Source organism: Felis catus, chromosome A1 (genome assembly GCF_018350175.1).
Source record: "Felis catus isolate Fca126 chromosome A1, F.catus_Fca126_mat1.0, whole genome shotgun sequence".
NCBI lineage: Eukaryota > Metazoa > Chordata > Mammalia > Carnivora > Felidae > Felis > Felis catus.
The window spans coordinates 22,926,992-22,943,541 of NC_058368.1; the positions used below are offsets into that span (position 1 = coordinate 22,926,992).

Below are 16,550 nucleotides of genomic sequence, written 5' to 3' on the forward strand. Positions count from 1 at the left end.
TATATGTATTATATTAATATATATGTATTATATGATAAAGGGTGATTTTTTAAAAATCTTCTGTATTTTCAGTATTCCCCATTTAAACTGAAAATGGATTCAACTATTAAAAGAGATTACAAATGACTAAATATAAAATGTATTAACTGCCTCCGGGCCTAACCACCAACTTACAGGAAATTGAGAGAATATAGGAACATGTTAAACTATACAACAAAATGCAGTCAGAAAAAATTAAACCATGTGAAGCTTCACAGAATAAACCACCTAATTACTTAATAAATCAGTTATAAGAAAAAAAAAGACAGAAAAGGAAGTTTTTTTTGTCTCAAAAGCGTATCAACCAGTCATAAGGTATAGATCTTATTTAGATTCTGATTTAGTCAACCTGTAAAAAAAAAAAAAGTTTAAAATCACTTTTAAAAGGCAAGTGAAAATCTGAACACTTACTAGTTATTTGGTGGTATTAGGTTAGAAATCACTATTGATTTTCAGGTGTGCTAACAGTCACTATGCTTTTTAAAAAGACTACCTTTTAGAAATACATACTAAAATTTGTAAGAAAGAAATGGTATACAAAGATGTGCTTCAAAATAATATAGCTGATGCAACTAGGCAGCAGATGGGGTTCCTGGTTGACCATAAATTATATGCTGAAGGCACGTGATTAAGTACATGAGGCTTATTATACTACTGTCTACTTTTGTATATTCATCTGGAATTTTCATAATAAAAAGGTAATTAAAAGTTTACCCTCAAATGCTATCTACTCTTCAACACTCAGTTCATATCCACCTCTTTGATATGGTCTTCCTTGGTCTTCCCCTGCTTTCTCGTCGCTTGAACTCTCATAGCATTTACTATATTTTGACCCAGATCACTTAGAAAGTGATAATATACTGATTACTTACTTACTTGTCTTATCTCTACTTCTATACCTTATACTACTTGAGGGCAGAGTCCAGGTCTGATTTCTTTATCATCCCTTCAGCTCTAGAACTATGTTTTGGACCTAGTCGATATTAAATAAACAACTGTTGAGTAATGATGTAGAAGGTGCATAAATTATTTAAAATACTTACTATATGGTTCTTTAAGCAACGCAGGAGGTGAGAGTTTAATAAAATAATCAAGGACACAGAGCATTAACTGAAATGAGATGACGAGATCATCTTCCATTTGTAACACTTCCCCTGAAAATAAAGTAGGTTCACATTGTAAAGTAACAGACTAGAAACGGGAGATTGAGATCTTTAAATCAGGGAAAATTGTAGGTATGGGCATATGCATACACTCATTTATTTAAGAGTCACTAAAGGCATATTAAAGCTTAAAATTTTTTGTTTCACAAAAACTCAAGATTTGAAACATATAAAATATAAATGAAATATATAAAAGGTTATGAAATTATAAATGAAGTATAAATCTACCATGAGAATTTGACATTTAGCTATTATTATTATAATTCATTCCCTATGTCTAAATTCATTTTGTTTCTGGAGCATCTGGGTGGCTCAGTTGGTTAAGCATCCAACTTTGGCTCAGGTCATGATCTCACAGTTCGTGAATTCAAGTCCCATGTCAGGCTCTGAGCTGACAGCTCAGAGCTGGAGCCTCCTTTGGATTCTGTGTCTGTCTGTCTCTCTCTCTCTCTCTCTCTGCCCCTCCCCCACTCATGCTCGCTCTCTCTCCCTCTCAAAAATAAGTAAACATTAAATAAGTAAGTAAATACATAAAATGGTCAAGTGAAGTCAGATCAAATCCTCCTCCAATACCCAATGAAATTAAAGGAAAACATGTACTGGCTAAGTGTCAGTACCAACACCAAATTTAAGAGATACTGACTCAGAGTATCCTCATCTTTTCCTCCTCTTACGTGGAGGGCACAGAAATTGCTGATGAGAGAAGGGTAAAAGAGAGGAAGTAAATGGTAGCTAACTTTCTGATAAACACAGAGACTCCAGTATATTGTGCTGAACTGGGGGCCAATCTGAATCCCAACACAATCCTGTTACGGAAACAGGATGTAATTATCACTATAAATGTTCTATTGTAGAGTTCATTCTAACAAGAATCTCAGAACAACAAAGACTCATACCATTCTAGATAAATTCTCTACTTTCTCCCTCACCCCGACTAAAAATAAATATAATAAAAAGGCTTTACTCATATTGTAGCTCTTTGGGGAATACAACGAGCCAAAGATAAAATGCAAAGTGAGTGAAAAGAGATTTATTCACACTACATCAGAGAAAACAGAACATCAAACACCAACCACAACAGAGAAACTAGAACATCAGGTCAGGGTTGCCTACAAAAAGTCCTAGTAACATGAGGTGGGGGAGAGCATGAGAAACACAGCAGTTATGCAAACACAGTACAGAAAATAAAACAAGAAAAGAAATAAAAGAATCACAATGTAAGAAGGGGAAAAAAATCAGAGAACCCAATCTGGAAGATAATATACGAGAAGAAAACGCCCTATGACTCCTTGCACTAAGAAATAAAAAGCACAAGTTATATAAAAATAAGGAGCTAGAAAAGCTAAGGAAAAACTGAGGACCAAATAACACCATTACAAACACAGTTTAGCTCAAAACAGAAGAAAGGCTCGAGACAAAAAACAGTTAATACATAAGAAAAAGACCAAAGATCAGAATAGTACGAGAAAAGATACTAAATATGGAGGACAAAAACAATCCAACATAAGACAGCTAAGTTCCTGAAACAGAATAGAATAGCACCTAACTGAATAGAATAATATTTAAAAATGTAGTGCATGAAGGGTTCCTGGGTGGCTCAGTTGGTGATCTCCTGGTTCATGGGTTCAAGCCCCACGTTGGACTCCGCGCTGGCAGTGCTGACCCTGCTTGGGATTCTCTCTCTGCCCCTCCCCCACTTGTGCTTTCTCTCTCTCTCAAAATAAACTTGAAAAAATGTAGTATGTTAAGATTTCTTTGAAATAAAGTGCAGACCTTCAGTTTAAAAAGAGATATAGTGTTACAAGGAAAACTAATACAGAATAATAAAAAACAAAAGAGATATTCTAGTTAAGATAATGAACCTCAAACTTAAAAAAAAATCAAGTATTTAGACAGTAAATAAGTGGGGGCACCTGGGTGGCTCAGTCAGTTAAGCATCTGACTTCAGCTCAGGTCATGATCTCACAGTCCGTGAATTCAAGTCTCGCATCAGGCCCTGTGCCAACAGCTCAGAGCCTGGAGCCTGCTTCGGATTCTGTGTCTCCCTTTCTCTCTGCCTCTCCCCCACTCGCACTATCTCTCAAGAAAAAAAAAAAAAAAGTAAATAAGGGGCGGAAATTAAGCTAGTCTCCAATTTTTTAATAGCAATGTTTAATGCCATAAGACAGTGTCCTGAGGAAAACAAGTATGACACAAAAATAGGATAGACAGCCAAGTGGTCCTTCAAGTATAAAGCCTATGGACATGACTCATAAACAACACAGAGAATATGGTGCCAAAAAGCCTGTTTTGAAAAACTCCTTCTTGGTAAAATCCAGCCACTAAAGATGAATCAAAATAAAGAACTCAGAAATGGAGAAGCTGTAACAGAGAAGTGACAACAAACTTAGAATCCACCAAAACAGAGAAGTGAGAATAAACAAGTAATTTTAATTATAGAAGAGAATGTATGTGTTATAATCTTTGATAACGTTAATACAAAAATGCAAAAATCTTAAAGTAGGGAATGGGAGGTAACAGGAAGAGTGGTAATATTATTGCTCTTTTCTTTCAAGCAGATTAATACCTTTAAATCGAAACACAAGGTAAAATTAAAAAGACTGTAACCTTAATTTTTTAATAATGTTTTATAATCTTAGAGAAATTATAACTGGAATGACAGTCTAATTTTAATGATAATTATTTCTAGGTAGGTTTTGGGTAATTTTCTACACTTTTCTTTGCATTTTCTGTATTATTTGAATTATGTATTGTGACTGTATCATTTTTATAAAAACAGTAACATTATTCTTAAAAAAAAGGGAAGAAGGATAAAAGGTATTAGAAACAGAAATGAAATAAGACATTTCCAAAGCTGCTTCCAGTGCCATAATTACGAGAACTTGCTAAGAGTTCACAAGCCACACAGAGAATTGGGGAGTGGGGGGGCGGGAGTAACATTAAACTGAATAAAAAATTGAGCATAGTCCAAAATAATTATCAATTATTGCATTTGAAACATTCACATGTAACAAAAACAATGACTTTACCTTTAGCTAGTAAAAATGTGATCCAAGAAGCTTTTAGCACCAACAGAGAGTTTATTTCAGTAGATAGCCTGGTAAACAAACAAAGCAGAAAAAAATTTTACACTGACAGTCTTCAACTATTTTTTTCCTTTTACTTATTTATTTTGAGAGAGAGAGAGAGTACATGCACACACAAGGTGTAGGTAGAGAGAGGTAGAGAGAGGCAGAGAGGGAGGGAGAATACTAAGCAGGCTTCACCAACAGTGTGGAGCAATTGAGACACCCAGGCACCTCTTCCTTCTTTTTAAATTACAGGCCTAAGTTGATTGCGTAAGAGAATACAATCCATTTTAAATGTACAATTTACACATTAACTCAATTTGCTTCAATTCAGTGAGTGGTTTTACCAATATTTATATTTAGCCCATGTACAAAATGTACAAAATACATTTTGTAAAGGAAATATTTAACATTTCAATTCTAATCGAAAAATATGCATAAAAAGTGGTATACTATGATGCACTTGGTTTCCAATTACTTAATACTTTCCTGCCCTTTGCTTTCTAATTAAAATCAACATTTAAGCAGAGAGAGAGAGAGGTTTGGGTGACTCTACTAATTTAACACTATGCTTTGATAACTTGTTGGTATTAACAACTGGAATAGATTAATTAATAAACATATAATTTCCCTTTATATCAATCATCTTCAATACCACTAGTTCAGTGGGGCAGAATATCTCATATACTACTCATACCATTTCCAAAGAAAATCTCTAGAGCTCTTACATGGGTATACTGTTGGAGCATGTACCATATACATTTAAAAAGATAATTTGGAAATTTTAATATACACTTCACATTTACTCTTACAAAAACACTATGCTTTTAGTCTTACTAAAGTTAATAAAGTGCTTATAATGGACCCTCAAAAAAATTTTAGCCAGTGAATATGCATTTTCCCCTGAGCAGGTGATATGTTGCACTGAATGAACTTCCACCCTATTAGTTCACCTTGCAGTAAAGCACATGTATTTCGTACCACTGTCTTTGTGAGAAGGTAAGTAATCTGCACGGAGTATAAATCTATGACCTTCATTTATTAGGTAGCATGTTATAATCTATCAAACTAACCCTGACATTAACATGTTTGGGATTATTCCAGAAAAATCTTTAAAAAAAAAAAAAGAAAAAAAAAAAAAGACAGGGGCAGCTGGGTGGCTCAATGGTGTCCAACTCTTGCTTTCAGCTCACGTCATGATCTCATGGTTTATAAGTTCGACCCCTACATTGGGCTCTGTGTTGACAGTGTAGAGCCTGCTTGGGATTTTTCTCCTTCCCTCTCTCTATGCTCCTCCCCTACTCATGCTGTCCTCTCTCTCTCAAAATAAATAAAATATTTTAAAAAAATAAATAAAAATAAAAGAAGATAAAAATAACATGCCAGGAAATACTTACAAACTGCCAGGTTGTGTCAAATATATATGTTCACATGTCCTAAAAGGAAAAAATAATTATATTACCATTATGGCTTTTTTAAAAGTTACTTTTAAATTTTTTTCATAACTTAGAAATCAATTTTATCATGCTTTATTCATCTTATCTCCAGAAGTATACATCTTATTATTTTTCTTTTTATCCAGAAGTATACATCTTAAAGACAAAAAATTTCAGCATTATTAAAAATGTTAAAGTAGGTTTTTCCAATACATGACATTTCCACATATCACTGTTAATATTTAACTACAAAAGGACTGGATTCCTCATGGGCATTTGTAACTCAGAATGTATTTTGTAATTAAATCTTGACCTAGTTAGAATCTCAGATCAGGTCGTAAAAGTTTATTTAACTATTAGTCTCACTAAAATAACTCAACAGTACTATAAACCATGTTTTTTTAACAATGGTGGAGTAAAAATTTCCACAGACCTGTTTCCCAGTGTAGTAACTATAACTGGTTGAAATTATTTTAAAAATCATTTAAAGTCTCTGGAAATTCTCCTGAGGGAATACATCAAAAAAGGAAACATTTGTTCATGAAAATCTACTAACTCTTGGTAAGAACAAAAATAGACTGGAATTCATAGCAAAACTCACTTCCTCCTCCTCTTTAGCTCAGCATCATAAAGCTCTACCCTGGGCAGGTGCAGCCAAGACACAGGACTCCCTCTCTCTGCAGTTCCCAGCCCAGAACTATCACTCTGGGAAAGGAAGGTGGCCAGAATTTCTAATCACCCCCAGCTTTGTATGCAGAAAGTCTATCCCAGGCAAGAGTAACTGGGAGGTCTAGGGCTCCCTTCCTCCACTTAGCTCCCACTCAAAGGGTGAAAGTTCTATTCCAGGCACAGCTGATCAAGAATACTGGGGCCTTGACTTCTTTTACCCCACTTAGTTCACAGTACAGAGGTTCCAGATATGAAAAGCAATCTGAGAAGATTAGGGGCTACCATGTTTTCTCAGTGCCCTACTCTTAAAGTGGAAATGACACTCTAAGAGAAGAGGTGCACATTTTCCATTCTGACCTCATAGCAGTGGCAAAGTGATGCCCAGGAAAGAGGCAAGTCTTCAGAAAAAAAGAGGTCTGAAGCTCTCTCCAAAGGAATTAACTTCATTTGGAACACAGTGTGGGAACTTTCAAGGCTAAGTGCCATTGAAAACAATGGAAATTTTGGTGGTGAGCATGTAAGAGGAGGCGAGCAATTGTATGAAAGCAACAAGCTGAATCCTAGACCACTTATGAGAGAACCAGGGGAAGAAGGAGCTAAGAAGAGCTCAAAAAGAACAAGCCTCAAGGCTGACCTCAAAGACTATTTCTGAAAAGGGAGCCAATTTAATGAGATCAGACTGTGAAACAATTTGAGGCCCAGACATTGTCAAAAACAGCAAAATAATCATTCACCAATTAATGGAAGGTATATCAACAAAGTGGTTAACTTAACAAGAGAGATCAGGGGGAAAAAGACTGTCAAAGAGAATCTCTTGAAAATGAGTCACCTCAGAGTGACTGTGCACATGTCCAATGGCTACACTGAAGAGCATTATCAAAGGCTACACACTGTGGGACTAACATACTTCACTGAAATAACACAGCTAGGCCACCAAACAAATGCAGAACGACAACAGAAAGCCCCACAACATAGGAGAATCAGTACCTAGACTTACTAGGGTGTTATCAAAATGTTCAGTTTTCAAGAATAAATGAAAATATGCAAAGAAATAGTAAAGTATGAACTCTACATGAGAAAAAAGCATGCAATAGAAATTGCATTAAAGAGAGCCCAGATGTCAGACTTAACAAAGACTTCAAAGGAGCTGTTATAAATATATCCCCCCCAAAAAATAAGTAAATAAATATATCCAGATAACTAAAAGAAATCATGCTTAAGGAACAAAGAAAGGAATTCTGATACTGTCTCATCCAATAGAGAATATCAATAAAGAGATATTATTTTAAAAGAACCAAATGGAAATTTGAGTTGAAGAGTACAACAACCAAAATGAAAAATTCACTAGATAGGCTCAACAGATCTGACCTGGCATAAGAAAGAAACACTAAACTTGAAGACAGACCAAAAGAGATTATGGTTTGTGAAGAACAAAGGGGGGGACGGGGAAGAAGAAAAATGAAGAGATTCACAGAAATGTGGGACACCAAAAAACACACGAATACATTTGTAATGGGAGTACCAGAAGTGGGTGGAGAGATAGGAGCAGAAAAAAAAAATTTAAAGAAATAGCTGAAAACTTCCTGAATCTGATGAAAAAACATTAATTTACATACCCAAAACACATAAACTCCAAGAAGGATGAATGTAAAGGAATCCATACCCAGATATATGACAGTAAAGTGTTAAAAGACAAAGAGAAAAACAGGAAAAAGATGATACAGCATATATAAAGGAACCCAATAACATTAACAGCTGACTTCTCATGAAACAATGAAGACCAGAAGGCAGTAAGATTACATATTCAAAGTGCTGAAAGAAGAAAAATGTTAACCAAGAATCATATCCAGCAAAACTGTCAAGAGTGAAAATAATAAAAGAGACATTACCAAATAATAAAAGAGAATTTGTTGATAGCAGACTCATTAGAAATACTAAATACTAAATATTTCTCACAAGAAATACTAAAAGAAGTTCTTCAGGCTGAAAATAAGTAACACTAATTCATATCCACATGAAAAAACAAAGAGCACTGGAAAAGGTGAAATTATTGTGCTATAAAAGATGGTAATAACTGCGTATTTCTTCTCATAACTGATGTGAAAGCAACTGTATAACACGGTATGTATATAACTGTATTTGGGGGGCTATAACATATAGAAATGTAATCTATTTGCACAAAAGAGGTGGGTGGAATCAAAGCTGTGTTGGAGTAAACAAATGACACTAGATGGTAAACTGAATCCATAGGAACAAATGAGGAGAACAAGAAATGGCTTAATAAGACAATTAATGTAACAAACTATAAATACACACTTGCTTTTCTCCATACTCTCAACTACTTTAGAAGACATACAACACAAATGTCTGTAAACTGATAAATAAAATGTGATAAAACCATACAGTGGAATATTGCTCCATAATAAATAGTAACAAAGTAGTGAAACATGCTACAACATGGATAATCCATGAAAACATGCTAAGTGAAAGAAGCCAGTCACCAAAAATATGTAAATAAAAAATGTATATAGGCAAAATTACTACCTTTAATAAAAAGTAGTTTATAATTACAAAAAGGATTTTTTATAATTACAGAAAAGATGTTTAATGTCCAAAGCATTGTTTTAAACTGTAACTTAATGTAACTCAAACTAAAATGCTCTCATACAGTAAAAGATAATTGCATTCAATATATGTCTGTGCTAATATGGTAGCCACAAGCACTTACAGCAAGCTACCGAACACCTGCAATGTGGCTAGTACAAATGAAGTTGTGCTGTAAATGTGAATTATACACCAAAGTATTAAAAAATACTTAGTATGAGAAAAAGAATGTGAAATATTTCATTAATAACTTTTATATTGGTTTTATGTTTTATTAAAATATAACTCATATAGCATAAAGTTTATAATTCTAAAGTATATAAATTCAGTAATTTTAGTGTATTCACTTCGTTTTACAACCATCACTACTATCTAATTCCAGAATATTTCTATCGTCCCCCCAACCCCCCAAACAAACCCCCTATCTATTAGCAATACTCCTTGGCAATCACTAATTTACATTTTGTTTCTATGGATATGCCCATTTGGACACTTCATATAATGGAATATATGCTCTTTTGTGTCTGGCTTCTTTCACTTAGCTTAATGTTTTCAAGGTTCATCCATGTTGTAGTATCTAAAAGCACTTTATTCCCTTTAATAGCTGAACAATAAAATAATCTACCTTTGGTTATTATGAATAATGTTGCTATGAACATTTAGGCAAAAATTTTTGTGGGAATTATACATGTTGAAATGAGATATTTTGAAATATCTAAGTTAAATGAAATGTTAAAATTAATTTCACTTGTTTCTTTTTATTTTTGTCACATAGCTACTAGAGTATTTAAAATTCATGGCTTACATTATTATATTTCTCTATAATAGCATTAACAAAGCTAATATTAACTTTAAAAGCTACCATTTATTATGCATTAATATGTGCTGGCAAGTGAGCTAACCGGTAACATTGTCTTATTTAATTCTCACAATTACCCTGTAAGGAAAATATTACTGGCTATATTTTAGACCGAAATTGATGTTTAGAGAAGTTAAGGAACTTTTCCTAACTCACACACTCAGTAAATGACTAAATTAATATTCATACTTAGATCTTTTTCGTCATATATATTGCCATATATATATGCACACATACAGTCTGCTCTGAAATGAACAGGCTTTGATACCAGTTAATTTTCCTAATTGCTCTTCAGAAAAAAGTACAAATAAGATAGGAAAAAAACCTGACAATCCACTTATATAACTAGTTAACAAAAAAGGCCCAAGTGATCTGTTAAGGCCAGATCTGACTGTCATTCCAGATCAAAATCATTCAATGACTCCATCCCCTGCAAGGCAAAGTCCAAGCTCACTATCAGTCTGAACCCTTCCTACCTTTCAGCCATCAGCAAAACAAAGTACATAATGCTACTGCTTTGCCTTTGTACACATGCTAATCACTCTGCCTGGGAAGTTCAGTCACAGTTCTACACATTTTGCTTGGTGAATTTATCCTTAAGCCTTTTCAGATATTGCATTTTATAGTTTTTACTTGATCAAAAGTACCCTGCAATTACCCTTCTCACCCTTGAACATACACGACATTTTGCCCACTATATAATTTCTACTTCTCATATATAATCTTCTAAAAGAGAGCATCACATGCATTACTGCACTTATTTTTATTAAAGAATATAATTTATTTACTATAAGCTTCTTTATGATCATAGTGTGATAGATTTTATATCCCCAGCACCTAACATATAACTGAGTACTAACAGACACTTAGTTAATGCTTGTTGTAGTTTCTTAATTTATTTGCAATAAAATAAGTTGATAGCTAGCCTAAAGATTCTTAAAGTATATTCTACAAAACACTATTTCCAGGAGGTTTTAATTGATGTTAAATGCATATAAACAAATATTAGTAGTCTAATAAATTTAGGAAATGATGAACTCAACAGATTCCACATATTTTATTATATAGGACTTTTAAGAATCCTGAGTTGCCAATGTACAGTGTGACTCTTTAAAGGGGATATAGTATATAAATTTTCCCAAACTGGGCGAGAAATATTTTTTTGTTTTAAAAACATGTGGAAGGGTGCTTGGGTGGCTCAGTCGGTTAAGCATCTGACTTCAGCTCAGGTAACCATCTCTTGGTCTGTGAGTTGGAGCCCTCCATCGGCTCTGTGCTGACAGCTCGGAGTATGGAGCCCGCTTCAGATTCTGTGTCTCCCTCTCTCTCTGCCCCTTCCCCACTCGCGCTCGCTTGCTCTCTCTTGCTCTGTCTCTCAAAAAGAAACAAACAATTAAAAATTTTTTAAACATTTGTGAAGGGGCATCTGGCTGACTCCATCAATAGAGCATGTGGCTCTTGCTCTTGGGGTCATGAGTTCAAGCCGCATACTGGGCATAGAGCTTACTTAAGGAAAAAAAAAAAAACCCAAAAACAACAAACAGTGGAAAGTTTACTATGTTTATTATAGGCATTGGAGTCATCACTGTCTGCATTACCTCATTTAGTACATTAAAAAACCTAAGAGGATAGGCACCATTATCAATTCAGCTTACACACTAGAAAACTAAGCACTAAAGTTAGGTAACTAGCTTGTCCAAGACCACACAGTACGTGTTGGAGCCCAAAGTAGAATACAACTTCCTTTACAACTTTTTATTTACCTAAAATATTAACTTTCATATTTTTTACCCAAGTGAAATGAGCCCCCAAGTGGACACAGCAACAGGCACATGCCAGATTTGGCATTGTATCCAGTGGCAGTGGGGACCTAGATGAAGAGTGTATTAAAAACTCAACCCACATTTATCTTAATTTTATCTTGCTCCCCATTGAACAGTAATGAAAAGTCTTCTAACCACCACTGAGAATACAAATCATAGCTTGGCAGTATACGTCAGCTACACCTACTGCATGCTTTCTCTTTCTAAACAAAATAACACCATTAGGAAGAAGTTTAAATTTTAAGGTCACTCTTCCATTGAGAACTAGAAGTCTTCTTCTGGCAGAGAAGGCTAAAGTGGGAACTAAGCGTAAAGTTCGTTAAAGCAAATGAGAAATATGAAAGGACCATATAACAATTTTGGAGGAAACATTCAGAATTGTGTATAACTGGATAAAAAAGAAAGCTATAAGAACCAAAAAAAAAAAAAAAAAAAAAAAAAAAAAACCTAATAGCAAAGGGGACAAATCTAAGGGGTAATATCCAACAATATTACTAAACAGAGTTCCCAGACAGAACCTAATCATGAACAGTAACATGCAAAATGGAGGTAATCCTAATAAGATTTCTACTTTACCTTTCCAATTTGCTGTAGAGTGCACACAATACCTTATACTTCTTCAACAGTCTTGACATAGCATTATCAACTTTGGTACTCGTATCAACTTCTTTTAGTAAATCAAAGAATTTGTAGACACTAAAAGAAAATAACAGAAAAAAGTGAATCTGTAACTGAAAAAATGTTTTATTTCATTTTCAAAGCAGAGACATTTCAATTAAAAAGTTTATTAGCTCTACACCAAATCACTATTATATTCTTTAGAAGGAATTACTTTTTACATTTTACTAGACTTTGAAGAGTAAAAATCAACTAGCTTCAACTTACACCCCTGTATCTGTATACCTATGCCTACATTTATTTATACAAAAACAAGGGTTATGACAGGCATATACATACATATTTATTTCCATACCTACCCATATGCTTTGAAAATCATAAGTTCACATCTATTTATCTTATTCCAACAAAAAACATGGTTTTTTGAACACATGGTTCATTCCCGTGTTTCCATTTCCATATGTATAACTCTTCATTCACAGTGAGAAACCTAGGATCTACTTATCTTTATTCATTTAGTCAACCCCCCCCCCCCCCGTATGTAACTACCTTCCATCTCCAAAGCTATCCCCTCTCCCATATGGGCACTCTCCTCTCCTGCTCAGACTGACTCCCCATCCTAGACTGCCCTCACCCCTCTACATGGACATCTTCCTCACCCTAGGAGACTGCTGACTCCCCTACGGTAACTGCCCTCACCTCACATGTGCCATGACTCTCTACACTGGCTTACTACACACCCTGCTTGGTCTCTGACACTGCACACCAAGCAGTCCAGATCATAATCCCCACCCCCAACCACAGCCATGTGAATGCCTTCCTTATCTCATTTGGACTCTAACATCCTTCTTGGACCCCGTGGCTCTACCCTATCACAGATGCACATACCTACTTTCTTCACTGCACCCCCCCAGTGGTTTTAGGACTGAATTGTTGGGGAAGGGAAAATAAAAACTGAATAAAATTTTTAAGTTGTTTAAATAATCTCTTTAAATCATTATTGTTTTCTATAAAAAATTAATCTATGTGAAATATTAACACGTTTTTCACCAATGAGAAACAGGGCACTAAAGACAGCAATCATCAACTGCACCTCACACACTCATTTCTAATCAAGATTGTCTAAGGAATTATACCAAAGCAGCTAAATGAACTAAAGGGTAGTCACCAGACCCACCCATAGGCTGTCTGGCAACTAATGAATTATAGGTTTCATTCCAAAAATGGACTGGACCCCTCAGACACTTATCTTGAGAACTGTAAAAATAAAAGCTTCAGCTAATCAACAGAGGGCAAAAAAACCCAAAAGAAGGTTATTAAAATCCTCAGGATATAGAAGGGACTGGGGCAGCCACAACAAGCTATGTGGAACAGCAAACAAAGAAGCAGAAATAATGTGGAGTAAATGATCATGATGCTGCTCAGAAAAGGGAATGGAGTAAATGTGTAGATACCTCCAGAGAAAAAGAAATCAACCTCAGAACAGCATTTATTCATGAACTATTCTCCATGAAAATTCCAGTTTTTATGAGATATATGGCAATATCTATGGAGGACCATGGAAACTGAATTGTTACTAGGGGTAACTTAATTGAGTATTCCTTCTGTAGCCCTTCTGTGAAGGAAAGAGAAGAGGAAAGGCTAGAGGGAGGAAAAGCAGGTATAAAAAGCCATAATTAAGACACACGGATCTGTAAGTAACTACATATTCTAGAGCAGTGCTCCATGAATTGGTACTGGTTTGTTATCCGTCCACAATTAAATAAGTACAGAAATTGAGGGTAAGCATATAAAAACTTTCACAATTTAACACTAATTTTATGCCTGCTAAATATAATAAAAATAAAAATATAAAATATAAAAATAAAAAATATTACTATAAGTTTTTCATTTCATTTTTTTTTGGTAATCAATTGACATTATATATTTTTAAATGTCAGTCCATGATATACTGAGGAAAAAAGTCCTTTACCAAAGCACATTTAAGAAGCAGTGGTCTAGATAACATTACTGGGTAGTTATTAGAACAGAGAGATGCCCTAAGAAAAAGTCATAACAAATCATTACTACATTTATTTTAGGGAGATTAGTTATGACATGCCCAATTATAAAACAGTGCTGCTTATGAATACTCAGGAAAAAAGTATAGGAAAACATTTGCCAGGAAAATTCTTTCATGTTACAAATAAAAGATGTATTCGCTTTTCTCTTTCATATTTATTTAGTAGTCTATAAATAGCTATATAACACTGAATTGCAGCCATCTGTTTAATTTTATCTTTCCCAGTGGACTGAGTTTCTTGAGGTCACAGACTATTTCTCACCTCCATATCATTAGAACCTAGCACAGTATCAGAGTGCCTAACAGTTATTCCAGTTTTGTTTTTTTTTTTGTAGGGGAAGGGAATGGAGGGGTGGTCTGTAGAAGGAAAGAGCTCAAGACCTCAACAGTACCTATGGTCGAGTCGAGTCATAAATGCTGATTCTATAAACTGCTTACTTCTCTATTTGCTGTAAGCTATTTAATTCTCATATAAAGTAGCTAATAATTTTCACTTTACAGATGAGGAAACTGAGACTTAATAAAGCTAAGCAATCTGCTCCAAGTCATACAGCTTGTAAAACAACAGAGACCAGATTAAAACCTGCTCTGTCTCAACCAAAGCATCCATATTCTTTTCAATCCTCTAGGACAGATGAATCGTCTAGGTAGATGGAACATCTAACATGTAAATATACAAATTAATGTAGAAATTTACTTATACATTTAGATTATTTCTCAGTTATATAAAAATATTTTGATTTAGTGATTTTATTAATCAAGTTAAACTGAAATCTGAGCAGTAAACCAATTCTAATTCACCAGGTTAAATATGAACATACAGTATTATGCTGAGTGAAATAAGTCATTCAGAGAAGGACAGATATGATAGCTTTTCACTCATGTGATCTTGAGAAACTTAACAGAAGTCCATGGGGGAAGGGAAGGGGAAAAAAACAGAGAGGGAGGGAGGCAAACCACAAGAGACTCAAATACAGAAAACAAACTGAGGGTGAGGGTAAGGGGAAAATGGGTGATGGGCATTGAGGAGGGTACTTGTTGGGATGATCACTGGGTGTTATATGTAAGCCAATTTGACAATAAATTATATTCATAAAAAAATAATAAAAAATATACAAGGTCTTTGTTTCCACATTTTATTTGGAGGCAGTAAGAAAAAGAGTTACTGAACAACACAGAAATTTATCTCATTTAAATAAAACACCAATTATGTTTAATTCTAGATGATTTTATCCAAGAAAAAACATATACTACTACCTTTCTGGCAACATTATTTACTGTTACATTTTGTAAATACACTGCAAATGAAATGACTGGAAGTCCCATAAACTTTATCTGCTCAGGATACAGTTCAGAAGTTACTAGAAACAAATTAGTAAATGCTTCTTATAAGGCTTATAAACTCAACAACAAACATTAATTCCTAGAGCAACTATGGACACTCAGCTAAATTTCCAGTCTCAAAAAGCATATAATTATGCATATATTACATTAAGCAATCTTAAACATTAATAAATCTTAGCTAAATTCCTTTAAGATAGACTTACAGTACTTTTATAAGTTTTAATCTAATAAGTCTACATTACAAACCCTTGTTCTTTTTGTCCACTTCATCAAGAGCTACAACTAGGAAAGTTCTAGAGAGTGAGAGACATGATGAAAAATTTCCCAGGACACAAACTGCGATATTCTTGAGAAAGTGCAACATAAATATACATTCATTAAGGCTTCATGAGAGAAAGTTCACTAGTTGACCTAAGTCCTTTAAAAGTTTTATTTAATTTCAACATTTCTCACTAGTTCTCTAAAGTCTATTAAGAGGAAAGTTCAGAAATACTTTTCTTTAATGGCAGAGGCCTATATTGATGTAAGAAATTTTACCTGGTTTCTATGTTTTTCTGTAGCTCAGTAAAGGTGAATGGCATCTCATCTAGGTCAACTGCTGCAATAAAGATACAGATTCCCCATAGTTCCTTTTTCCTTTGACTATAACCTTCCTGGGTACAAAAAAAAAAAAAAAAATTCAAATATTTCATTAATTATTCACACACTGGATACTATACTAAAATTATATGATGATTTTTTTCTTACTCAATTTAACTTGCTTTTAAATTCTTATGATGGCATATAGTTGAGAGTATTTAATTCCACACTAACAAAAAATCTTTAATTTTATATTATAAAGCAAAAAATACTAGAAAGATCAAAA

The 16,550-nt window shown here is 34.2% G+C and overlaps 1 protein-coding gene across 8 annotated transcripts in view; it reads right to left on the minus strand.

Annotated features, from left to right (window-relative positions):
* RB1 (RB transcriptional corepressor 1) overlaps positions 1-16,550 on the minus strand; it is a 181,641-nt gene that overhangs the window by 123,320 nt on the left and 41,771 nt on the right. For all 8 annotated transcript variants that reach the window (XM_023251429.2, XM_045052794.1, XM_023251437.2 and 5 more), the window contains exons 3-7: positions 16,223-16,338; positions 12,238-12,357; positions 5,668-5,706; positions 4,232-4,299; positions 1,083-1,193 (exon numbers count right to left, since the gene is read on the minus strand). In XM_023251429.2, the coding sequence (XP_023107197.2) occupies positions 1,083-1,193; positions 4,232-4,299; positions 5,668-5,706; positions 12,238-12,357; positions 16,223-16,338 (454 nt within the window). The remainder of the gene's footprint in view (positions 1-1,082; positions 1,194-4,231; positions 4,300-5,667; positions 5,707-12,237; positions 12,358-16,222; positions 16,339-16,550) is intronic.